This window comes from Tachysurus vachellii, chromosome 15, assembly GCF_030014155.1.
Source record: "Tachysurus vachellii isolate PV-2020 chromosome 15, HZAU_Pvac_v1, whole genome shotgun sequence".
Taxonomy (NCBI): domain Eukaryota; kingdom Metazoa; phylum Chordata; class Actinopteri; order Siluriformes; family Bagridae; genus Tachysurus; species Tachysurus vachellii.
Genome location: NC_083474.1, coordinates 11,598,676 through 11,625,608, shown reverse-complemented (window position 1 = coordinate 11,625,608; position 26,933 = coordinate 11,598,676). Strand labels below are relative to the sequence as shown.

General features: G+C 41.1%; 1 protein-coding gene across 12 annotated transcripts in view; it reads left to right on the top strand.

Moving 5' to 3' along the window:
* Positions 1–26,933, top strand: part of msi2b (musashi RNA-binding protein 2b) — a 235,194-nt gene that overhangs the window by 142,723 nt on the left and 65,538 nt on the right. For all 12 annotated transcript variants that reach the window (XM_060887826.1, XM_060887830.1, XM_060887829.1 and 9 more), the window contains exon 8: positions 22,970–23,052. In XM_060887826.1, coding sequence (XP_060743809.1) covers positions 22,970–23,052 — 83 coding nt within the window. The remainder of the gene's footprint in view (positions 1–22,969; positions 23,053–26,933) is intronic.

The following is a 26,933-nucleotide window of genomic DNA, read 5'->3' as shown; positions in this document are numbered from 1 at the left end:
TCACACACACACACACACCACACATTTTGAACACTTCAAACACCTTATCTCTAACTTTTTTTCTTCTTTAATTTCTAAGCAACTAACCCGCACTCTCCCTCTCCAGCCATGTTTTACAACCCCCCCCTGCCCCATTTCCCCCCATCAGAGGCTTTATTCAGATGAAAGCGACAGGCCCCAATAGAGAAGAATGCAGCAATGCAGAACAGCACGAGACAATCCTGTGGCATTAAACAGCCTTGCCACTTTGTGTTTGAGATGTTCAATCAAAATGCTAATGGCTCATGCAGCAAGGGAGCAATATTATTGTTACACTAATTGATAAGAGAAGAAAGATGGAAAGGCCCGCGCTGGCAGCCGGCGCTCTACACCAAGCTCTCAGCCACTCTGTTTTAATTACAATTACAAAAAATGAAAGGGAACAAATGACTCCAATGACTGAAACAGCAACAGTTTGTTGTCTTTGCATAATAAATGATATACATTATCGATTCATTTATCGATGCCTAATTTATTTAATATTTAATGCCAATCACTTTGAGACACAGGTAGAAACCAAAAACAAGCTTTACTGCATCATAGTAATGGAAAATGGCGTATTTTTCATAGCCACGTTTTTTAGACAGGTCTTATTTTGCTCATGCGACGAGTGAAATGAAGGGCCCGTCTCTCTCCTCGCTCTCAGTCTGAACTCCGACCCCAGCGCAGGAATCTCTTTCCCGTCATGTAATAACCTTGAAGTAACCCATTTGCCAAAAACAAGCTGCGATTGACTTGCTGTCATCTACACAGACATGTTATCCAGCCCTATTCAGTGGGAGTGAGAATGAGTTTTTTTTTTTTTCTGACAGACATCTAATTACAAGCCCAACTTGTACTATAATATTTTAGGTGAGAAACTGTGATCAGTCAGTAGATCTGCGATGCTCTGCTTCGTCTCTGTTCAAAACGGCCGTAGCGTTATTCACTCTGTTTTAGCGTCTTGTCCATGATTCCCTGGAGGCCCGAGATCTTATTAAATTGTTGAGGGTTTAGACTGTACATGTGCAGAGGAGGAATATTTTCAGCTCAGTGTTTATTAAAAAAAGCATCGATATAGTTTCTGACAGAGAAAGATATCCAGTGAGATGATGCAAATCGTTCAAATATCTGTTTGCACTTAATTTTTTCTCAGCTACTCATCATTATCCTCAACATGCTCTGCCACTGCTTATGGGTAATTGCATCACTTTTATTTGAAGGGCAGCTCAATCAGCTGCCTTGCTTAAACCGATCCCAAAGCTCAGAGGAGAAGCGCTGAATGGAGTCAAATACAAATTTGTTAAAAAAGTGGACAAATTTGCGCCTCAGTTTTTCACTTCTTTCGGTCGGAAGCTCAAGTGAGAACTGGAGATATGAAGGCTATCTGGGTTCAGAGCGAGCGGTAAGCACCACGAGGGCATGAAAAGAATCGATCTGACACGGGAGGTGAATTTTTCTGCCTTTAAATGGCACAGAGTAGAGGCGTAAAAGGTTAATGAGAACAGTTCTCCTGGGTGGCACATGCTGAAGGCAGGCTGTACTGAAGACCCAACAGAAGAAGAACAGAGGAGGGCACACATAGCTAGAAAACTGAACCCTAAACCAGTTTTTTGGCTGTTTAGGTTGGCGACGTGTCGTGCTTAAAGGTGAAAACCTGTGAGAAATTTTGAGATATGGCACGCCATGTTCTCCACGCCAGTCCTCCTTTACACCAGTCTTCCAAACTGCAGGGATGTAATTGGCAGTGCGTTTGTGCGCTGCAACGTGAGCATGCCGGTTTGGTGGGATTACGGGAAAGACAAAACCATCGAGTTGTGTGCAAGGTGTAGATACTGGACGGTCTGTCGGCGGTCAGTTTGAAAAGAATGGAACGAGAGAGGGAGGTGGACGACCTGGGCTTTTCTCTCAGCTTCCCCATTTTCACCTGTCCTTCTCACAGATAAGTTCACAGAGAGCGGGAGAGACAGAGAGAGAGAGAGAGAGAGAGAGAGAGAGAGAGAGACAGATAGAGAGAGAGACAGAGAGAGAGACACAGAGAGAGAGGGAGAGAAAGAGACAGAGAGGGAGAGGGAGTAAGTGTGTGTGAGAGAGAGAGAGAGAGAGAATGAGAGAGACAGAGAGCGGGAGAGAGAGAATTGGCTCTTTCAGCCTTTAGATTTCATTTCAATAGGTTCTATCTCTTCAGAACAATGCCAATGGAAAAGCTTATCAGGAGCAGTCTTAGGCACAGAGGCCCCGAGCACTGTGGCACACACACACACACACACACACACACACACACACACACACACACACACACACACACACACTGCTCCTTCATGGCCTGTTAAGTGTATTTACTCCTAGCAGTCACATTATATGGACAGAACTTCCATCGACCTGAATCCAGATTCTGGTGGGATTAGCTCAATGTAGAAGAGGAGAAAAGCTCCTCATGGCAGGCCTTTGAAGCCGACTCCTGCTGACCATGAAAGGACACCTAAAGGCTAAACACAAACATCTCTTTCTTTTCAGTTTATCTATGTGTGTGAATATGCATGTATGTATGTATATACATACATACATACACACACGCACACACACACACACACACACACACATGCACGCACACACAAAATAAGGAATATGTAAACGAGTGATATTGCCGTCAGCTCAGACCGAGAGCCTCTAATTTCTTCATGCCTAAGAACACTGATACAACAAGCTCGCAGCTGCTGCAAGGCTTAGATGACTTTTTTATTTTGTCAACAGATAATCACCATATCTGCACATATGAAATAGTTTTCATAGTGTTTACTAGGCCTTTATTTCTCATCGTGTCACTTTCAATAAACAGAAGAATACAGCACAGGCGTCGCAGAGTCCCCCCCACGTACAGCCGTCCCCTTTTGTTCATAATGATGAAAATCCAGGTGCTGCGGAGCCGGAGTTGAGTGAGATTAATGGCGATAGGAGGGACAGAGGTGATGGCCCTTGCCGAGCATGATTAACAATGACACATTCATGAATTTTGGCTCTGTTTGTATTTCTCACAATGGTAATGGTTTGTATTGGTTGTGAAAGAACAACAAAAAACAAAACAAAACAAAAAAGCTCGATGTTTTGACAAAGACGAAGTGAACAAGCATCATGGCTTGTGTGATGTGCAAGGTGAAAATATTGATACCTGATTGAATTCATTTGCACATGAAAATTCCCTGCCCTGAGAGCTGCTCTGACAACGTCACACACTCAAGAGATATGGAGACTGAAGTCTGTGATTTGGACAGTGCTCACACTGCACATTTTCTTGAAATGGACGAGGTATTTGTGGCTCAATGCTTAGGACTCTGGAATACTGAGTTTATGTGAGTTTGTGGTTGTGAGATCCTTCATACACCATTTCAACTGTTGGACCCTTGAACAAGACCTTTAACCCTCAACTGCTTAACTCAGTAATACGCTTTGGATAAAATGAGCATGCGTCAATGCAAATGTGAATCAGTTTATGAGTGTATATGATACCCAGGCTTCCGTCCCATCCAGTTTATTCCTGTTTTCTGGAAAAAGTTTTGTCACCCTGCTCGTCACTAGTGCTAAATGAAGGAAATGTGCATCAAGAAGAACATGGATTTGGCACACAACTTTCAGGCTTCAATCACTACTCGTGGAAGGGGAAAGCAGTTTAGGGCATGTAAAGATGTCCCCCCGGCCTATGTGGCAACGCTTTATTGTAGCCATGGCAACAGTGGTGTTGTGAGTGGCAACAAGCAGCACTAATGGAGGGACATGTTAACAGGCGCAGAGATAAGAGCTCCTCTAGCTTTGAAACAATCACCAACACGCAGAGAGAAAGAGAGCCCCTGATAACACTTGTCTTTGCTGAATGGAACAAAGAGAGATTTATTTTGGCACCCTTGTTTACGGATGTGTCATGCAGCATCATGATGTATAAATTTCTTTGAACTCCAGCGATGACAACGCTTCAGGAGGAAAATCATAGGCGTCATTACTGACCTAATTCTGTTATAGCATAGATGTAGCAAGCTAGGTTTAAGCCTAAATTCCTCGAAAGTAAACACATTAAGAATTTCGCTAGACAGCAAGTTATAGCAGCCTGCATAGTTCTCCAAATCTGAGGACTGCAATGTAGCCCCCATGAAATGCATCCTCTTTCTTAGTGCATCAGCCTTCAAGACCCGCTGCTTTGTTCTCAGAATGCTTAGATGCCTGGACTTTGTAAAGAATCAGAGAGCTCTAAACAAGGCAAAATTCATCCTGGAGCTGAGAGTGCGAGAACGAGAAAGCTTCCTTTCACTGAATAGAATACAGAAGATCCAAAACCTGAGTAGTTTTCGGTGATCCAAAGAGTAATGTACCTCACTCTTGGGATCAGAATCAGGAAGGAGTAGAGAAAACAAAGCTACAAAGGGCTTTCATTGTGCCAGTGTAGAAGAACAATGCAGGTTGTTTGATGATCTCTGGTACAATAAGAATTTAGCAGTTATTAGTAATTGATCTAGTGATGAATATCGTCTCAGGAACTCTTTCTTGCTGCTGGGGTGAAATTCTCTATCTTTTCTAAGCACAGAGAAAGTGCATGTAATCTATAAAGAGTCATTTATTCGTCTTCAGTAGGCACCTTATCCCAGTCAATCCCGGGAACACTGACCGTGAGGATGGGACTCCAGACCGTCACCGTACACATATACACACATAGGGGTGATTAAGGTTAGTCAGTCTCTCCAGGATTGTTGTGGCCAAAGATGTTTGGTTTTGCTGCAGTTTTTTTTCCCCCTAACGTTTGGGATGCAATTTGCAGAGAGTTTGTCCTTTCTGGAAGAAAACTACCTCAGCTGGCCAAATCACAAGCACAACATTCTTTTTTGAAACTATTTCCATTGAAGACACATGTAATTACTTTCTCTGATAGCTTTACAATTGGTTAGATGCACCAAAAAGTGTTTTGGCTGAATGTGTATTGTGAATATGCCGTATGATCTTGGCCCGAATCTGGACAATCAGCAGTAATTTTATAAAAATTGATTTTGAATGTCATGGATTTTGTTGATGTGTTGTAATATTTCTGTGATCACAATATCCTTGAGGAACTTATTAGTAAATAATGATTATCAGCAACTCCACAAATGCCACTTTCCACCGGAAAGAACAGGGTGCTGGTTCAGAGTGCTGGTTCGAAGCTGGCCTTCTAAGAACCAGTTTGCCTTTCCATGGAGAGAGCCATCACAGAGCCAAGTCTTACGTCACTGTATACAACGTTATACAGCAATGTTAGCGCAGCAGCGGAAAACACAAACACAACATCAACAATGGTGGATGTTGCTTTACTGTTAATGCTCATGCGGCGAATCCTGATTTAAAAATTGCACTAACAGCATTCTCTTTTGTCTTGTTGGTCACAGTAGCCCCGCCCCCAGCCCCTGACACAAGCGGTTCTTAAGTCTAGACCAGCAACGTTTTGGTGCTACTTAAGAACCAATTTTCCTGGTTCAGAGCCGGTGCTTTGGGTCTCGAAAAAGAAAGAACTGATTTTTAATTAGGCTCTGGCTCCGAACCAGCACTCAAACTGCCATGGTGGAAAAAGGGGCAATAGACAGTACCCCAAACTCAGAATCGAACAAGGGACCCTGGTGAAATAGACTTTACCCTTCTTCACCTCGTCACAATCTTTAAAAACCTCACTAGATCTTATGGACCATGGTTGCTAATTCAAACAATTTTAAAATGTACATTACATATTTTTCTGCTGTTTAATAATAACTGTATCAAACATGTACTCTTGTGAGTCTTGGTTCCTGTCCATTACCTTTACTCATTAATGTCCCATTTTCACCATATTTACATTAGCATTTGCAATTGTAGTGAATCTGTGAACTTGTCATTATGCTTTAGAAGCAGTGTAGGAATCCAGCTCAGCGTCGTCAGGCTTGAAGAGAGATTTCTTTTTAAATAATCAAGTCTGGCTGCATGCGCTCCAAAAAAAAGTAGGAGCATACATGTCTCACTTTTAAACACGCTTCTCCCACCTATCATTCAGAAGCAGGCTCCATCATCTACTAAAGAATCCCCACATTTCCTGGAGAAAAGATCAATAAAAGAAATATGTACACGTGGTGACACGGAAATTTCAGTAAGAGGAAATTTGGAGAATAAGCGTTTGACTTCAGAGTGGTAAAGTATGTATGGTAGGAGGAGAAAGGGGGTGGGGAGCTGGCAATATCATTAAAATTCCATTTCCTTCCTTCTTGTACTTCGAAAGGGTTATTAAAGGAAATTGTAGGGAGAATATGTGCAACGATCTGTTGTACAACGATCCTGGATGGCTTTTTGACTCTGGCAGCCTGCGAGGCATAAGTAGATTTCTGACAACGTATAAATCAAATTATAAAAATGACAGCGAGTGACATTTTGCAGTGAGCAATCCCCTTATGCATGAGACGAGAAGGAAAGAGAAGGGGAGAGAGAGAGAGAGAGAGAGAGAGAGAGAGAGATGGGCATTGCATAGAAGAGCTCCTTTTAGACCGTGTTTGTGAAGGCCTATTGCTTTATCTTGCCCACGCTGATCGGTAGGGGAGACAAAGAAAAGGCTGGCCGCTCAGACGTTCATTGGCTCAGCACTATTGTGTGAAGAGTCTCTGAGGAGAACGGACAGCTGGAGGTTGACCACTACCTCAGGCTCTGGTGAAGGTCAGGGGAGTCTGGCTGATTTAGATTTGCTCAGATTTGCTCTTTAAATTAAACCGAAGCGATAAAACACACACACACACACACATGCGTGCACACACAAACACACAAACACATGCTCACATACACACACACACACACACACACACACGAGCACACACACAAACACGCGTGCACACACACAAACACGCACACACACAAAAACACACAAACACACACACACACACACACAGTCTAACAGCACAACTGAACAGTTGGACTTGCAGAACAGTTTTAAAACTACAGTTTTTCTCCCAAACAATCAGACATTCATATGTAGCGCTTTCACACCACCTGAGTCAAGTGACAGACTTTTAAGTGACATAATGAAAGAAACTTCTGTTTGGAAGCATGGTGAGAAGAATCCCTGCTCATAAGATGCAGTGCTTGAACTTCACCGATCGTCACATGAAATCAGGTAGATGAGAACCTGTGATGTGCAATGATGAGGGATATCTACATATCTACCCAAACCTGAGGATATAAAGGGGCTTAAAAAGAATAGTGGACCAAGATCTCTCTTCAAACGACTCCAAACTTGTTACTTTATTCCAGGAAGCGACTTAAGAGTGCAAATCATTTTTTAAACCTGTGTTTTGTAGAAAAATGTACAGCATATAAACTGTTATAGGACTTTGATCCACTGTCATTAAGAGCTCTGTTGTCATGGTGTTGTAACAAAAATCTCAACAAAACTCTGTCACTTGACTGTTATGTCAATATCTAAAGCAGTTGTTATGAACTTTGAGGACTGCTGGAATTAAGTGTTTATTTTAGTCTAGTGTTTTTGTGGAAGTGCTTCCATATTGCAGGTGTCATATAACTCTATGAATCACACTCTACACATAAGTGCTGCCAATACAACACTGCTTAAATAATGCACCAGACTGTAAATATAGGTTTCTTTAAGGAATATAGCGGTGCTCTGGGAGCCATCATTCAAGTTCTAGACACAAGTATGAGAAAGATGTCTCAGTTTTATAGACCCAGTATTGTAGGTTTAGATCATATCAGCAAATCTACTGCCTGTTTCTTGTCTCTTATCATTTATGCTCTGGTGCTTTCTATGGCTAAATGAGAATATTAACCATACATTCTAAATAACCAGTAGAACCATTGTGTCTTGTTAGCATACTAAGTGATTACCAAACTGGTTGGTAGAAACCTTCATATGTTTTTGTCCTATCTTGGAAGAAAGATGCTTTCTTCCAGGTCACAACAATCTCTGCATGTGTTTGAGGTAGGAAGAAAGCTAATCTACAGGTTCCAAGTGAGAGTTTGGGAATATACTGCATAACGAACTGATCTCCCCACAGCTCGCAAACTTGGGGTAACCATGGACAATCAATCAACTGTCCTTTTCCTTGCATGTTGCTAATGTGACTCACTCATGTCGGTTCCTTCTCTACAACATTAGAAGGATTCGGCCGTTTTTGTCCTCACAGGCTACTCAGGTACTTGTTCATTGTCTCTTGTCATCTCAAGTCTGGACTACTGCAACTCACTGCTGGCAGGTCTACCTATGAACGGAATACATCCTCTGCAATTCATCCAAAATACAGCTGCACGATTTGTTTAAGCCTGCCTAAGTTCTTGCATACCACCCGCTTCCGGTAGCTACACGCATCAGATCCAAAAAAACGATGCTTGCCTACAAAGCCAAAAGTGGACCAGCTCCCTATTTTCAAAGCCCTCATCACTCATTGCACTGCACCTCGTACCCTCAGATCTACCAGCACTACTCAACAGGAACCACCGTCTCTCCGGGTAAGAGGTAAGTATACTACAAAACTCTTTTCTGTTCTGGCACAGAGGTGGTGGAATGAACGTCCCCTAGGGGTCCGGACAACTCACTGGCTATTTTCAAACGATGGTTGAAGACCTACTTATTCGTGAAACAATTTAACTAGCACTTTCTTCCCTGTTTGTTGTATGTGTGTATTTAAAAAAAAAAAAACATTGAACAGTGATTTAGACTCATGGTATCTTAAGTCTGTAGCCTAGTGAACCAGAGTTCATGCATTCAATGATAGAGACTTAAGCACTTTTGTACTTCACACTGGATAAGGGTGTCTGCCAAATGCTGTAAATGTAAATATACAGAGATCCCAATATCAGTTCTCCCCTCATTATAAATCCATCTATATGTTCATACTCACTGCACAAATCCACCATATGCCAAAATATGTTTAGCGTGAAGCGTGGCTGGCAAAATCTGTAGTCAAAAACTGTCCACATTCTCTGTCCACAGCCAGAGAGCAAGGGGTTGTAAATAAAATAGCTATGTATGTTAGGACACAGGCTCTCGGGTATCATCAGCTTTCACTCTGTAGCCATATCTCCAGCCAGGCAATTTTTCGCCGAACCACTCTGAATTGCAGCAGAGCTTCCTGATTATGTGCAAGGGATCCTCTATTACAGCTAGTGCCCCTGCTATCTTTGATAGATTATTAAGCATCAGCTTTCAGCTACATTAAGTCTTGTTAAGAGCAGTGTCATAGTCAAGGATTACAAGGACATGATAACATGGAGGGCATGCAAGATTACAAAGAGGGCTATCTATTAATGAAGGTGTAATTTGCTCCTTGTGCTCTTCAGACCTTCGCCTGGACGCCGTGTGGAGGGTGAGAAAGAAAAGTGGGCATGGAAGTGAGAGAGCAAGGAAGAGAGAGCGCCAAAAAGATTGAGAGACAGAGAGACTGAATATGAACAGGAATGTGTGTGGGAAGAGGCTCTTTGAAAGCTAGTCTCTCAGGGTCCTGCTGAAGTGGCTCTTTGGCCCTCATAAATGACCCAGGATGTTGCTAATGTCGGCCCACTTGCATCCCATCAAAATGTGAAGGATGCTACTTTCTCAGACTCTGCCTCACCGTCTTTTTTGACATAACAGCTCTCATTTCTCTTGAGGTGCTGAGCATCTGATGCCTTTCTTCCAACAGAGTGCATCTGTCATTTTCTCCCAATATTGCATAATAATTTGCAGCATAGGTTGTAGCACTCAGTGTATTGTACAAGATCCTACGGTCATATGAGCACTGGGGCTGCTTTCGTTTGCAATTAGCGAGAAAGTCTTGTAGAAGGATGAGTTGCTCCTCTTGGAGAAACAGTGCAGGAAATATTTTTTAAAACCATAAGGGCAGGAAGATTTCCTTTTGGTTATTGAGGTCTGGATTTGGTTCAGCATTATCGAGCCAGTTAAAATATCCACCAAATTTGTTGCAAGAGCCACCAAATACTTCATGCAAGATAGTCTATGTGTGTGAGTACAGTATACTGACCTCCACCAAGCTCCTCAGTCTAGTTATAACCCAGTTTTTGGTTTGTTTTGGCTCATTGTTGGCTGTTTCAGCAGTGTGCTTGGTGTAAGCCCTGCAGATACACTTGTCCATCTCATTGCCTCCTTAATAAGCCCAGAGCAATGCCACCACAACAGAAGAAAGACTGGAAAAAAGTCAGTACCATGGCCATCTACTGCCCGCTTTATCTGAATAACCTTTAGATGAATTAGAGGCATGTGGGCCAACTGTGAGACCCCCTCAGCGTGCATCTTCAAAGGTTGGCTAATAGTAGCACACAGCTGGAATTCAGGCCATCAGATTGATCAGGCCTATCTCAAATGGCAATTAAAGAGGGATGAAACACCTCAAGCTAAAATGTGCTTTTAAAAAGCTAGTCTTTAGCCTTTTCCTTTCCCTCCCGTTCAGGGCATCTCAAAATATTGATCAGGGGCTGAATTACCAGCCTTAAGCTAATAGCCTCAGGCTTTGATCATTTTTCCCTGTCTGTTTTTACTAGCTGTAGTATTTTTGAGGATGTTTAATGGTAATAATTTATCTTGGAGGCAGTTAATGGTTTCTTTCGTATAAAACAATGCACACTGAGCATAAATAGCATTTTACTCACCAGTATAACTGAGCTACCGCTTTAAAGTCAAAAAATCTGTTACAGTTACAATGAGAATTGACAGGAGTCGTCTTTGTCTGAATTTCCACACGTTGGATAAAGGCTTCATAGATCTTAAACGATGCTTTTGTGTAAAGTGTTATATATGCCGATGTATAATGCACCGCACCATGACTAGTGCAAATAGTACAATACAGTGAAGCAGGTTTTTTGCGGGCGAAAGTGCACCAAACAACAAATACACTCTACAGCATTCATTTAGAATACATTTCAGAATTATTGGCACCCTTGCTTAAGGTCAATCAAAAAGGTTGTGGAAAAAAGTATCTTTGTTAGTTAATTAGCTTAACAGCAGACTGAAAATCAAATATTTTTCTTTTAAAGAAAATAAAATATTTTTAACAACAACACACAAAAGATGTTTCAGAGGTATTGGCACATCTGAGTGTAGTATTTTGTGTACCTTTCTTTTGCAAACATGAAAGGTCATCTCTGCTAGGGGGTTAAATCCTCCAGCAGGACAATGATATAAATGTAGGTCCAAATGCACACGTTCCTTTTAAACTGTCCTGGTGATTCATTGATGCCGTGATGCCATGTATCCTAACAAGGTTTCACATCACAGGTCCTCCATCATACTTAACTGTGGGATAATATTTGTATTTCAGGGAATGAGGTCATGGATGATAAAACAAACACACACACACAGACACACACACTCACATATATATAGTCTTTAGCACAGTCTTTTATGTGTGTGTGTGTGTATGTGTGCTAAAGACTATATATATGTATATATATATATATATATATATATATATATATATATATATATATATATATATATATATATATATATATATATATACACACACACACACATATATATATATATATTATAATAAACATTTTGATAGAGAGAGAAAGACAGACAGACAAAGAGAGAGAGAGAGAGAGAGAGAGCTTTCCAAAATAAATTACTTCAGTTTAAACTTAGGTTTTTGTCATAAAGATTAAGAAAATTAACTAATTAAATTGTCATTTTTTAAAAATAATTTACAAAAATATTGTACTTTGGAAAATTTGCTTTTAGTATTGCTTTTATCATATTCTTAATCCTTTTACTAATAAAAATCCTTTTTTAAAGTGCGACATTTGTATTATATTCTCACAAGTAAACCTCTCACTCAGTTTATTTACCATCATAGATGCTGAGTTGAAGCACCATGAGTGTTCAAACTGCATTTTTATTTCTCTTTTGGTCATTTCTTTCCTCTCCTGTGTTTTTTTTTTCTATACTGAAATGCTATCTCTTCATCTTTCTCTGAATATTCCTGAAAGGCAGCACGTCTCCTCTCCCGCCTCTGCTTAATGCTGCCTCCTGGCTGCAGTCATCCGTTAGTCACAGCACTCTTAAATCTTGATGCGCTCTTAAATATTCTCCTCGGCATAAAAGAAGAGAAAGCAGCAGGTCGAAGGAGGTGCAGAAAGACAGCAGGAAGCAGAAGGCGCACCAGAGCTTTTAATTTCTGCTAATTCACCTTGGCGCCATCCCAGGCCTAGTGATTAAAAGAGTGGAGATGTTCTGGAATGGCTCTGTAATGTACATTTCCACATTTGATTATACAAGCAATTATGTTGCACTTAATAAAATTCCAAATTGTGCTAAGGAGGCCGTGAAGAGGGCGCGGCACATAGGCAACATATGCTGACGAGGAAAACGTGGCCCGCTAGCCTTCAGTCTCTCGGTGTACTGACTACACTGTTGGCATCAGTTTCTTTCACTACAATAATCTGCGCTGAGAAGATTCGTTAATGTTTTCTTTAGGTGTGCCTTCACTTAATGTCATGGGGGGAAATAAACCAGTAAATAAGGATCATTATAATCATTATAATTAAATGTGCAATTAGAGCAGAGAGAAAAAATATATTTCTTTAAATGAAGCTGATAGTCTTGTTTTAGTAGATGTTTATTTACTTATAAGAAATCCAGGATTTCTTTCTTCCAACATTTCTCTGTATGAGAAAATCAAACACTTTTCGCTCTGGAGATGTTTTACCGTCTGATATATTGCTTGTGGATCTGCATATTGCCTTATTTGTTTTGATGAAGATACGCATAAATCCGAAACATATGTTGGGTCTGCTAGCGGATACAGGAGGCAGCGTGTGTCAGGGAAACTGTCTGCACCTTCTGTGTGTGTGTGTGTGTGTGTGTGTGTGTGTGTGTGTGTGTGTGTGTGTGTTTGTGTGTTGTTAATTAGGCAAGAGTTAATCGTTGATCTCTTTGAATGTACCATATGCGCTGAAACATTAAAAGCCTGGGCAGAGTCATAGCAAGTGGCTCAATTACATTCTATTAGTATTATTCCTCTCTAAAAGATATTGTTATGAGTGTCTCTCTCTCTCTCTCTCTCTCTCTCTCTCTCTCTCTCTCTCTCTCTCTCTCTCTCATCCCTGGCTCAGTGTGTCAACACGTTTGATCATTTGATTTGAATCTGTCATGCTCCTTCAGTCATGTGTGAATTTTAGGAGCTTAATGTAGTGTATGATTACCCTCAAGGAGACTACAATGCAAATGTAAAAGTGAACTTGAAAGCATCATGCAAACTTGTTCCCTTGATTGATTCATTCAACCTCATGAGTTTGCATTTGCATTTTTTTTTTTTAAACTTTGATCCATTCTTTTTCTTTTTAATCCCAATTGCTAGTTGTACGATCTCAATTACAGGTTTCATCCCATTAGATTGTCTTTGATTGACTTATTGGGGTTTTAATTTAGTTTGTTGTAGTCACTCTGTCACTTCGTCATCCTCCATTTAATGGGCTGCTGATGGAGTGCTGTAATTTGGTGTGATGTTAGAATTACTTGCCTTTACATCAGTACTCTCAGCGTCTTCATTATATGGTAAGCTGCAGGTCATTAATAAACTGCTAAGTGAACTAAAAATAAGAATAGGTCTCGCACATTTTGAGCTTAGTCCATTTGTTGTCATTGTGGAGCCATGATACAGCACCGTACTTTTTGTTTTTAGTTCTAAATATCTTCCTTTATAAATGGACTGTATCAGTTTTACCAGCCGCATGCTTATTCTGTAATAAACTCTGTGAGGAACAGATTAAATAAAACAAAACTTGCTAAGGGCAGGGCAGATGGATTTAGTCTTTTAAGGGACTTTTCTATAGAAAAGATCAGAAGCCTGGATTCTTTTTTTTTTTTTTTTTTTTCTTAGTGTGAACGCTCTAAATTGGATTTGTCTATGCACAGCGTTCCTTATCAGAAAAACTCAGCTCCTCTACCACGGATTATTAGGTTGTTGCTTTATTTCTTTACTTTTTTTGAATCATGTTACTACTGTGCGCCAATTTCTCAACCCACAGGATGAAATATTGGGTAGATGGAGAAAAGCTGGGGTGAAGGGGTTTCTCTTGGTGCTTTGAGTGAAAAATTCCCACTTTTTCAAGTGCACAGTGTGTGTCTGTTTAAGTAGGACAGTGAAATTGATGGCCCAGTGCTGCTAGGTGACCTACATACTCAAGCCTGGACAGAATAGATCCCCGAACACACACAAGTGGGGATGTAGGTGTGAGCAGAAGCACACTGCCCACGTGCTTCTCATGTTTTCACAATGACACTTAGGAGAGCGGGAGGTACTTTTTTGTTTCATCTTGAAATCCTAATACTTACTGGAGTCTACCATACTACTACTAAAGTCACAAATTCTGTCTTAATCATAAGATTATTCTTGACATGAATTGTGTGTGTGTGTGTGTGTGTGTGTGTGTGTGTGTGTGGCTGCATGCAGTTCTTTACAGAGATCCAGATAACATGATGACTGAGTGGTGACAAGTTATCTGTCATGGCTATAAATAAGACACATCATTGTAATGTGATGTTTTGTTGCCGCTTCATTTTTATCGTTCTTCGTGTAGCCACAGGCTCCGAACAGATGAGACACTCGTTTTCAATCCGATGGCGAAAAAATACAAACTCGTTCATTCAATTATTTTTGCAAGCGTTCTTTTCGAATTCTGTTTTGGTTGTCACAAGCAAACCAGAGGGTAAATAAAATCTAAAATTCTATGAACGTACGTTAAAGTTATTTCATTTCTCAATCAGCTGCCTTCAGGTAAATATCTTACACAAATTCATTGAGATGATCTGCCACAGAAACCGGAATGTGTGTTTTGATGTGTTATGTGAAATATTTTTTTACTGAAAATCTAAACCTCTATGTAGCACAATTGCCTTCTTTTGGAGCTAGACATACACAGATCAAGCTGTGATATCTCGTGGTCCAATTCTGACGCTCACATGTCCATTGTTGGTGCTTTCAGTGGTGGACTGGAGTCAGTATGGGCATCTACTGTATTCTGACACCTTTTCATTAGAACCAGCATTAACTTCTTCAGCAATTTAAGCTACAGTAGCTCATCTGTTGGATCAGACCACACGGGACAGCCTTCGCTCAACAATGAGTCTTGGTCACCCATGTACCGGTTCACCACTGTTTCTTTCTTGGACCATGTTTTGACTAATGCTGACCACTGCAGACTGGGAACACAACACAAGAGCTGCAGGTTTGGAGATGCTCTGACCCAGTCGTCTAGCCATCACAATTTGTCTCTTGTCAAACTTGCTCAAATACATGTTCTTACTCATTTTACCTGCTTATAACACATCAACTTTGAGGGCAATATGTTCACTTGCTGCCTGATATATCACACCCACTACAAGATGCTGTGATGAAGAGATAATCAGTGTTATTCACTTGACCCGTCAGTGGTCATAATGTTATTCCTGATCGATGTATATCCAGATGAGTGATACCGAACAGAACAGAAACACACCAGGGTTCAGCAGTGTAGTTTTCTGTCTCCTTCTCTCTTCGAGCTGCTCTATGTGCAGCTCAAGGACAACTACTTGAACTTAACAATTCCAAAGTCGTAAAAGCCCAACAAATGAGGAGTTCAGTAATGAGATCTATTGGTTTAGCTGTTGAGAAGTTGACTGCTGGGAGTTTGGAATGGCTAATTAGACCTAATGATTGAGGTCTTGTGGCCCCGTGTGAGGCCTAAAAGAGATGGGGTGCAAAAAGGATCTGAATGCATTATTCAGCAGCAGATTAAAGCGAAGCTCTGTCTCTTTATGGTCATTTACACTGCTGGGGATTAGTTAAGGAAGAAAAGAGGTTCCAGTAACAGAGAGAAAGCATCAGAAAGATTTGCCTCATATTTCTTTAACTGCTCTTTGACAAGAACCCAAAAATAAAAGACGAACAATTAGTGAAGAGTAAATGATACGGATTTCTTTCTTCTTTATTTTTTTAATTTGTATGAATGATAATCACCAGAGCTGGAGGTGACTGTAACGTCTGCGTCTCTGCTGCCAGCAACAGCGTTTATGCATCAAACGTCATGTTATGAAAAAAAAAAAAAAAAAAAAAGATTTTTTTTCACCCTCTCTTAATTTGTCATGCCAATTGCTTCCTTTGAGAAATTCCTATCATGGCTCTCGCCTTGATGTGTCTTCTGTAATTAAGGCCCAAATTGTTTTGATGCTAGTGTAATCACATTAGCCTTTGCAGAGGAGAAGGGTGAAATTGGACTTGTTGCTCCAGCGCCTGTGAGAAGGCAGCAGCCTGCATGGAGTTTATGGATTATGAAACAAAGAACTGTCAGAATGCATCGTGCTCAAAGCTCCCTCCCATATGGTGCTCCATTACCGGGCCTGTCAGAGCTGAAAGCACAGCCACACACACAATCAGTTCGTCTTTCATATAGTTAAAGACAAGAATGAGATAAATGTCTGGGAATGATATGGAAATACGACTCAATTGTATTTGAACTGTTTTGTGTTTATTTTGGTTCACAGTTGGTATTCTCTTTCTACGATTACTTCATCACAGCAATTATTGAATTAGAAAGAAAAAAAAAAACGATGGAATTAGCGGACATTGAATTATACCGAGCTCATTTTTTTAATCCGTACTGACTCACTAAGCTAAATAAGAATCTTCTCTAATATTTAATTCTCTCTTAGATTTGACTGCATCACTTAAAGCACAATTTTTTTTCGAATCCAGTTCTGTACACTTTCTTTTAGTTCTATTATTAAATCCAAATATAGTGGAAGAACTCTATGAATGCATGCTTTAGAGATATTCTGTCATATTCTGTCCAAAAGTCTGAAAAATCTGAAATGTTCAGTGTTATTATTCGATATTCAAAATTCAGCTCTATTTTTTGGTTAATATTAGAATTTAAGTAGACTTGTGATGCTTAATTCTATTTCCAAAATTTCCTTGAGTCTTATCCCATCTATTAAAGCGTTTGTTTAGGCAACATCATGTGGACGATCTGTGCTTGTTAGTTCCCTGTCAGCTCGAGTGCCAACTGCTAAGAAATTCTTAAATTCACGAAACGTCATCAGTTGTTAATTTTATATTTACCAACGTTTACATTATGTCTTTTCTAGGGAAAAATAAAAGCTATTTTCTCAAAAATATATCTAAAATATAAAATTATTGAATATATTATATATTATATGAAAATATATTTTTAAAAAAATATACAAAAAGAAAAAATTTTAATAGTCAGCCTTGTTTTTTTTTAGTTTTTTTTACTTAATGTAAAGTTGAAAAAAATGCATAAACAACTTCAGTTAGCACAGTAAACATTATACTTATATAAAAATATATTTTTTCCGCAGTAGTCAATCTGAAGTGTATATTTGGTCTATTACAGCCAAGTCCAGAGGGATTTCCTTATCTGTGTGCTCAGGTTCCCTCAATCTTAACCTTGTAGCTGCACTTTTTTCTGCAGATGGACGCTGCTGACTGTGCACACTTAGCACCTTTCTCATCATCCATCTTCTTTAATGAGGGAGGATGGAGTTAGATGATTAGCCATTAGGAACGAATGGCTTCCTCTAAAATGCTCTGGAGTCGGGGTTTTTTAGGTGGCTTTTGGGCCGTCTAATGTTACCATAAATTTTATCCCACTGTGCATGAGAAGAAGGACACTCTCGTGCCACTACTATTATTTTACTATTATAAAATCCTTGTCCTCACACAGAACTTGTGTCCACTTCTGTTTCCAGTCGTAGCTTTTTACTGCCCATGAGTTCAAGGTTTTAAAGCTGAATAGCAGCACGGATGATAGGAGTAATGGAGCTCTCCTTGTGAAGTGTGATTTATGGTTAGTGAACTCTATCCATGGTATTACTGGTGTGATGGGTGTGTTTCTGGGTCTGCAGCTGCCTCCTAAACCACCTTTCAGAAACTAAAACTCTGCAGAGGCCTCAACAAACACGGTATTCAGTAAAGCATGGCGATTGATCAGTGCAGGAAGTGTATATGCTTCCTGGAGTTTAGAGCTCTTTGAGGCATCGCTGCAGATTCGATAAAAGGCTTAGTGAAGATTCTGTCCTCCTTGGAAACAGTCAGGGAAGAATTTAAAAACAGCTTTGATTTTTTTACCTCTTAGTAGAAACTTTTACTCATAAAAGAAGCATTTTATTGCCCAGGAAACTCAAACGGGTTTATAATACTCACCTGAAAAGCTGTTGAAATTCGTATTTGTGTTTAGTTTTTTTTTCCCCACACACACACACACACACAAAAAAAAAAAAAACATAAAAGAAGATTTATAGAGTGCTTGTCGGTGACTGTATTCCTTACCAGAAATGTTTACATATTCTCGTTTACACTGCTGTTTCAGGCTTGTTTCTGTTCAAGGCGCCTCTCATCCAAGTCATTATAATGTAGCGGGATGGCTGCTACTACAATCGATTACTCTGTCTACTCTCATTTACTTTACAAGGGTTTCTAGTTCCAAAGAGCTTACAGAGAGGCTATTTTTCTCTCCTCTCTTCTCCATTTTGATTAAGAGGATGTGTAAATAAGGCCACAAACTCCCATCAATGCATGCCAATCTATTTATTGATGCTTAAGGATCATTGTCAGTGTTCCTTGAAGACTTCTCGGCGCTGAACAATACAGCCTCATCGAGATATCCGGAAGGGTGAAAAAATGATGTGCATTGACAGATGTTTTTTAATGGATGATACTGTGTGAGTGGATCATGGTGCGAAGGCTGCCCTGCTTTCGGTTCACTTTTCCACTTAGAAGAAACATCCACTGCACATTAATACAAAGTTTATTATGAATGTCAGAATTCTATCTTAGTGGGAGTGGTCTCTTGAAATTTGACTCCTCCCCATATCAACAAGACATTCCACTCAGCTCACTGAATGGTGTAATGAGTGTAAAAGTTCTAGAAATCATATGCTACAGCCTTTACAGTCAACAGATTTAACCCCAAATAAACACCAGTAAGATATTCTTGGGCGACATATTGGAGCAGCATCAAAACACCAGTTTGAGGGGATATTTCCAGGTGAAGGAATAACTTTCAGAAGAATGGTGTGTATTCAACCTGTACAGTCCTGGCACTTTACTAATAAACTGCATGTTGTTTTTTTACTTTAATTTGAATACTTAATACTAATTTTAATAACAGTAGGATCTCACTGTGCATTATGTAGATATGCACCTTAAAGTGTGTGTGCGTGTGCGCATGTGTGTTTGTGCGTGTGTGTGTCTGTGTGTGTGCGTGCGTGCGTGTGTGTGTGCGCGTGTGTGTTTGTGCGTGTGTGTGTCTGTGTGTGTGCGTGCGTGTGTGTGTGTGTGTGTGTGTATGTGTGTGTGTGTGTGTGTGTGTGTGTGTGCGTGCTTTTGAGAAAGACTGCAGGCAGTCATCCGGAAAGCGCAGCTTTTTCCTTGTTTAATATGCAACATGCAATCTATGTCCCATCTCTCCTCTGGGAAGGATATGCCGCATTGGTAATAATATCTGATTTGGTTGTGTACCTCTTCCCTTCAAATACATCGAACTGCTCCGGGCACCCTCAGCTGTTTAAGCAAAGGTCAGTGGAAGACTCATTGATTTAGCATTTTAATTTTATTTGTGCTGGGCTCCGAGGGGGACTGGCATTAAGCGTGGCGGAGGCTCTTTGTTTTGTAAGAGGCTGTGAATGTCTGCGTGTCTGCAGAGACCAGGCCTGCCTCGCTCTCTGCTTAATAAGTGTGAGATGCGGCCCAGACACCTCTGTAATAGCCACTAACACTTATTATCCTCCCCGAGATTGGAAATCCACATGTTGTCATTGAGGGATTGTGAAAAAAAAAAAACTTTAAGATGGGAAAATAGAGTAGAGAAATAAACACCCCCCCCCCCCCCCCTTAAATGCACAGACGGTTCATATGATGTTTCAGTAGCACCCTGTCGCTTTAGCTAAGTACAGCAGAAATGCTTTCAGATGCCTGCAAACAGCTTGCTTGGTTCACATGGATGGCTAAATGAATGGAATGATCCTTTTGGGGGTTACAGACAGAAAACCCAAAGATCTCCATGCTGCTGACACACAGAAGCAGATGTTGTTTTGTTCTGTTGTGCCCTCTCCTTCGTCTGACTTTGCCGGGGCTGTGGAGAGGCCTCAACATATCGCATTCTTCATTAAGAGATCCTGTTAGCCACTGCGCTAGTCAGCCTTGTCATTAAGCAGCCCGGAGTGCATTTGATTGGCTGCCAGGTCCGGTGCCGGGCTGGGAGCGCGCTCTGCCGATACTGCCCTGAACTCTGACACAGATGGCCAGAGAGATCGTTACCTGATCCCTCACACAAGGTTTTGTACAATCTGAATGCACTAATTAAGACAGAGCATGGACAAAGCATTTTTTTTTAACACGTAATACAGCGGTGCTTTATTTACTCAAGGGTATATCACATATTGCTGAAATTAGTACACAACAACAATGTGTTTTCGCTACTTTGACATACTCACTATATAGATTTCAGTATGATTTATTTTATTCCAGTCAATACAAATGGTTCTCATTTGGTTTGTGAGGTGTAATATTGGTTGTGTTGATGCTGTGCATGAGGCTTACCCTATCTAGCACAGAGTACAGGCGGTACAGCAGCCCCCAGCAGTCCCCACCACCCTGCTCCTGCCGCCTCCCTCCTATCTGCTGAGAAATTGCTCCTGACAGCTGATTTGTTGGTTGTCAGAAGTGGTCTTTGGGCGACTGATAAGGGTGCGGAGGCCTGAGATGGAAAACTAACTGCTTCTCATGATTTCAAAGGCAGCCCCATCAAGGCACGGGCTGCAGACACATGTAAATGTCTTCTAGCAGAAGAGGGACATTTTGCCCAGTCTGGCTTTACTCTTTACTCAGGCACCCAGAGTACGATATAAACTCGTAGGTTTCCTGAAAAAAGCTCTGTCGTTAAATTGTTTTTGAGCTTGTTATTCATTCTCACTTTTTTTAACATATGGTTATTGCCATTCCAGCAGTATGCAGGCGTATTGTAACAAAGAACAAAGGAAGAAGAATGGATCATAAAGTGGGATAATCAGGCCCTGAGAGAGTGTGACCGGAGCCGCAGATAGGAAACTGTGACATCTTTTCTGATTAGCTGACGCAGCAGGCCGACTCTGCAGTGTTTAAAGGTATAAAAGCAGTGGATGTGGAAATGGCCCCAGGGTGGCCGGGCTGAGACAGGCGGATCTGTCAAACAGAGTGGACGTGTCAGGTATAGAGGGAACGCTAGTGAGAGAGATTGAGGCATCAGAGAGCGTGCATCTCAGGTCCATATGCCTGTCACCCAAGGGCTTCCCAGGAAAGGTGAGAAGGTATAAGAGAACAGGACAGACATATCAAGGGTTATACATCAGAGCCAGGAGTGCAGAGTGGGACACGGTCCAGCCTCTAGCCAAGCGTCAGCCTGAGGCAACAAGAGGATGCCCTAATGGGCTCATACAGGAAGCCATTGTCAGAGGAGAGGTCACGGTAATTGGCTGCAAATTGCACTCCAATATCCGCCCATGAGAACCCGAGCCGGAGGCTCCTATAACTCACATCATTTCAGGGATGTCAGCCGGAGACACTGCCGCACCCTGGCAGGAAGAGGAAAAGAGCTTCCTATTATCCAAAGGAGGAATCTGTACAAGTGACATCAGGGTAGAAACCATACATCACCTTCTAGTCTGTACAAACAGAAATGACCACCGCTAACCTCTCCTGCGTTCCAACATGAAGGGCTTGTGTATTTACACTCTGACTCATGCCACAGATATTAGTACACCATCCGGTGACCTCCTGATACTTTAACAGTTTCAATTCAAAAAATGCTCATTCTTTACCCCAGAGGAGGCAAAAAAAAGCTGGTAGTTATGAAGTCAAAGAGCACATACAGTGGTAAATGTTCTCCACCCCAAACAAAAAGAACTGTACTTATAATCACTCAAAGGTCACGTCGAGTCAGAGCACAGCCCAGAGGATTGTTTATCTGCTGCCCTCTTATCAACCCTCCTGCTTTTTTATCTGCTTTTATCACAGTAGGCATGAAGAGGGCTCCGCAGCTTCCTGTTTTAGGTTCGCTCTCAACCACGTTGACCCGCTGACCCTCAGGCTTATCTCGTGCTTTCCGAAAAACCAGACGTTGCGTCTAAATGTGGCAGGCTGCCACAAGGTTTTTTTTTTTCTTTTTCTTTTTTTTTTCTTGTTTTCTCCCTCAGTCTTGCTTTGTTTCTGGTTGTTGAAGGGAGGTTCTGAGCTATTACTGATGGCTGTGTGGGTGTGTTTCTGTCTGCGTTTGTGTGGGTATGAATGCTTCACTGGCCTGTATGTAAGTGTTATTTCCCAATTTGGACAATATTTCTATGATGACTAGTTCACTCTCCAGAGGGTTGAATGCTCTTTTGTTATTCACTGGATCCCCAGTGAAACAGTAGGATTTCGAGACAGTATTTTTTTGTATGGTTGAGAAAGCTCTTAGCTGAGACATTTAGCTATATGGAAAATAGTATGTCATGCATTGAAACACCAGCAAAGAAACACCAAATATTTAGTAATGGGATTCAGATGCAGGGTTGGCTCTATGAATCTCATTAAACGGGCTTTGAGCTTCCTGCCTCTCCGAGGAACACATTCAGAGCTATTTTAATAATGCCCAGGTCTTCATCTCTTTAACAGCAAAAGAGCCCCTGCGTTGTACTGGATACATAATTTGCACATCATTAGGAGCCAATAAAGTGTAGATTGCTGCATGACTCAATGACTCATTTATGTCTGCACCATGCAATATTAGCAATCAACAGATATTTGTTGCTTTTCCTGTTCATTTAACGGCTTCTTGTATTAGTTCACGACAAATCATGTGCTTTGTTTTCTTTTTCTCTCCTCTCTTTTCCCTTCTTTTCCTCTCTTTTTCCCCTCTCCTCCTTGTCTCCCTGTCTACTTCCTCTCTCCTGCAGGATTTGGCTTTGTTACTTTCGAGAATGAGGATGTGGTGGAGAAAGTCTGTGAGATTCATTTTCATGAAATCAATAATAAAATGGTAAGTCAGTTTCACCTCAATTTTTCAGACCGGGGCGGGATTAATATTTGATAGCAGAAGCTGAGTCGGTTGTTATAACAGCTGCTATGCTGGGAGACTGGCTGGGTGGCCTAGAAGCAGGGAAGCAAGGAGTTTTCCCTATTCCCTGCCATCCTGGGTCTGGGCTGTGGCATGATATTGGTGTGCACTGGCCACAAAGCATGAAATTGTGTCTTGGTGCCCTGTCCACCAGACTAGGAGAGGCAACCTGTCTATTCCTTTAGCTGCAATTCCGTCAGCCAATGAGAGCTGGAAGAGGAGCTGGCATCCATTTAAGGGCTTGTTAAAAGTGTATGGAGGAAAGATTGTGGAGAGATTTAAAATCATAGCCTTGGCAGCGTGAGCAGTGTGGTACTTGACACCCTGCTTACTGTTTTATGGTTTCTGCTGAATTTTTTATTCGATTTCTTACCTGCCTGGGGTTTTTGAATGAATGGTGCATGAGGGACAGGGTTGCGACCCTGAGGCTAAGACGGTAAGGACAGCATTTTGACTAGCAAAGCATTCCTTTGCCATGCACTGTGTAGCATTAAATTCAGTGCAAGTGTGTGCGCTTCTCTCATTCCACTTTATCACCAAGCTGCAGAATCACTAATGAAGGCCAGAATGGAATTCTTTAAAAGTAAAATACAGGCCTCAAACTTCTGACTTGTCAGACTTGTCATAAGCAACTGCCTTGCAGATGTAGAAGCTGTGACTGAAACTGCTAGCACCTTTGTTAAGCAACGAGTCCCTATTTTCTGATGAAACAGGGCGACACATGGAGACTGCATGCTGCCTACAAAACCCACATGCACATTACAAGCACATTATTGATTTTTATATAATATTGCATCAAATTCTCTCATTGTTCAGGGAACACTGAGCAAATTTATCCTTTTTTTTCTCTTCAGTCGATCTCTCTGAGCAGGAAACTGGCTATCAATCGACTGGCAGCATTAAATTGGACCATAGGGGGATTGCATGCATCGTTAGTGCCAGTTGGGAAGTTTAAAGAAGAAAGGAATATGATTGGGTGGAGGTAGGGAGGAAGATTCATCTGCTGCATCCATTATTGGCTTCCATCCATCTAAAAGTGACAACTCTGTTATGTTTTTACCGGTCAACTTGGACAATATGTCGAGTATTAGGCAGTAAAAGCACGAAACAGAATGAAGGAGAACGCACTGGAAAGCAGTTCTGAAGCAAATCCCACTGTTTCTCTGTGTTTGCGTTTTCCTAGTGATATCAAATGCTGTCGTCGAGTTGCTTTTGCCAGAAAGATCAAAGTGGTCTCTGAAGCATCGTTCGCTCGCAAGCTCTGTGTGAATATTTGACTTGCTAATTCATCCATGGTAATATTGTTATTATGATGAATATTTTGCAAAATGGCAGTAATGATCTCCCTTTGCTAGCGGAGGTCCAGCTCAATACGTGCACTACTTGGTTGGTCTGCAGCCATCTCCAGTAGCACCATCTGTGACCCACTAGCCCTGAGCTCTGGGTGAGTGGAAGAGCTCTTTTTAGAGAGGCTCTGATGACCCAGAGAGGCCACTCAAAAGCTGCCAGGGCTCTGGAGGGCCTTAAGTGGCTCTGAATGGTTCCAAGCACAGGATAAAATGGAGCATCCCAGACCCCAGGCGTGCCGATCGGTTCTGCTGTGGACGTAAAAGCCACTGTACTTGAATTAAAACAATTCAAGAGCTGGTGCAGTAGAGCCCTTGACCTGATCTAGTCTGGTGTGGAGCAAAATCCTGGACCCTGTGCATGTGTGCTCTGTTATCTATCCTATTACTACAGTATACTATATTATATTACTCTTCTATTACTTAAGAAAAAACAGGGAAATGTATGTTAGGGTAACCATCAACTGTACCTGCTTGTGGATTGTTTCTTTTTATGTGTTAAGCTTAAACATAATTATTTTCATTTAGGATATTTCATTTAATTGTGAACGGTATATTATTGCTATGTATTCTAGATTTGTAATATGGCCTTCTTTTCATTTTATTATTCTTGCCCTGTTCTTGGATGTATCTTGAAACAAATATGCCAGGTATTCTGGGAAAACACACCCGGTGTGTCTGCTTACAACATGCTTTAACGTCATTTCTTTCGTGACGATATTAGGAACATATTCGCAGTCACAGTTCACAGAAAATGTTACTTTCCCAAGGTGAGGGATTTTCCCAGGCTTTTCCAAGGACACGTCTGCGTTTGAACTCCTGGATCAACTCGGAGCTGTTCTGTTTAAAGGGTCGGTTTATCTACAGGATTTTCATAGTTTTATTTATAATTGACATTCAAGCACATATTTAATTTCATCGTGCTGTTACATGACACCTGCATATGTCCCTCACGACAGCTGACATAAGCACGCAAACATGTATATTAAACGATTTATTCCAGCATGTGTCATCAGATATACAGATTGATATCATTTAAGGCCAACAATATAAATATGTCAGTCAAAGTGGTGATATATCGAAGTTAGGGATTACAGTCGGCTTGCCGCTCCCGGAAAAACTCTTGCAGTAAAGGTTCATGGAGGTTTTTATCAGTTATCAGGTGTGATGTGGCTCTGTGAATACTCTCCTGTCTTCTCTTAAGGATCCTCTGCATAGGATGATGTATCCTCTGCCTATATGAAATAGACTATCATTTCCATTACAAGTAGCATTGTTTAAATACTAAAAGCACCCACAGACTACTTCGACATAAGTTACACAGTGGAACTCAAAAGCAAATAGAATACAGAAGTGGATGCTGAAATAGTCAGGTGTCCTTGATTTTTTTTTTCTCATTCGCTCCTCATAATATCTCTTGGCGCCTCGTGCTGAAGTTACACACTTACACACTCCTGGCGCACACTCCTTATTTTCTGTCGTCCTTCTCCGCTCTCCTTCATCTGTGGAGGTTTGGAGGTTAACAGTGAACAGACTTGATGAGAGCTTCAGTTCACCTGCTTCTTTTCAGACAGCTGTGAAACATCTGGACAGCCAGCACTCCCTCTCGGTGTTGCATCAATTGGAAAATGGCAGAGCAGGAGCAGGCAATGGAGTGGACGGAGAGGGTTAATGGCCAGTTCTTTGACCTCAGACAACTGTGTATTTGTGTGTGTGTGTGTGTGTGTGTGTGTGTGTGTGTGTTCAATACTAGGTTAATTTTAGTGCGAGTGAGAATTCAGGAAGCTTTATTTATAGTGTGAGGGCTGTTTGACACCATGGAAGATGTGACTAAACCTGACGTAGAATAAACACTCTAGGAGTCCTCATTGACATGTTATAGTCTGCTCTCTCTCTCTCTCTCTCTCTCTCTCTCTCTCTCTCTCTCTCTCTCTCCCTCTCCCTCCTTTTTCTCTGTGTCTGCCTGCCTTCCTGTCTGTTAGTCTGTGTGTACGTCTGTCTCTACCCTGTGAACCTGTGAAAATTGCAGGTTTTTGCAAAATGAAAATGAAAGCCAGATAGATCAATTCAGATCTTTAATGTGATTTAGCAAACAAGAAAATTCAAGTGAAAAACAAATAAAAATGTTCGAGGGTGAGAAAAAAGGTACAATAACCCAGTTGCATAATTATACACACCCTGTAAGACTTTTGGGTAAAATTCTACCAACTCAGCACATGTTGATTTGGAAATCATTCCTTTTCCTCTTTCTTGTAATCACATAGGTCTGTGTAATGTTTAAGGCAATATCCCTGGCACAGCCTTGTGCACAAGTATTTTCAAATAATTTTATTCCCATTTAGAGCTGGTCTCTGACTGCGCCATTCCAAAACGTTGAAGTTCATTCTAGCTGCAGCAGCCTATAGCTTGATGCTGCCACCACCATGCTTCGTCACGTGCAGAATTATGCACAAAAAG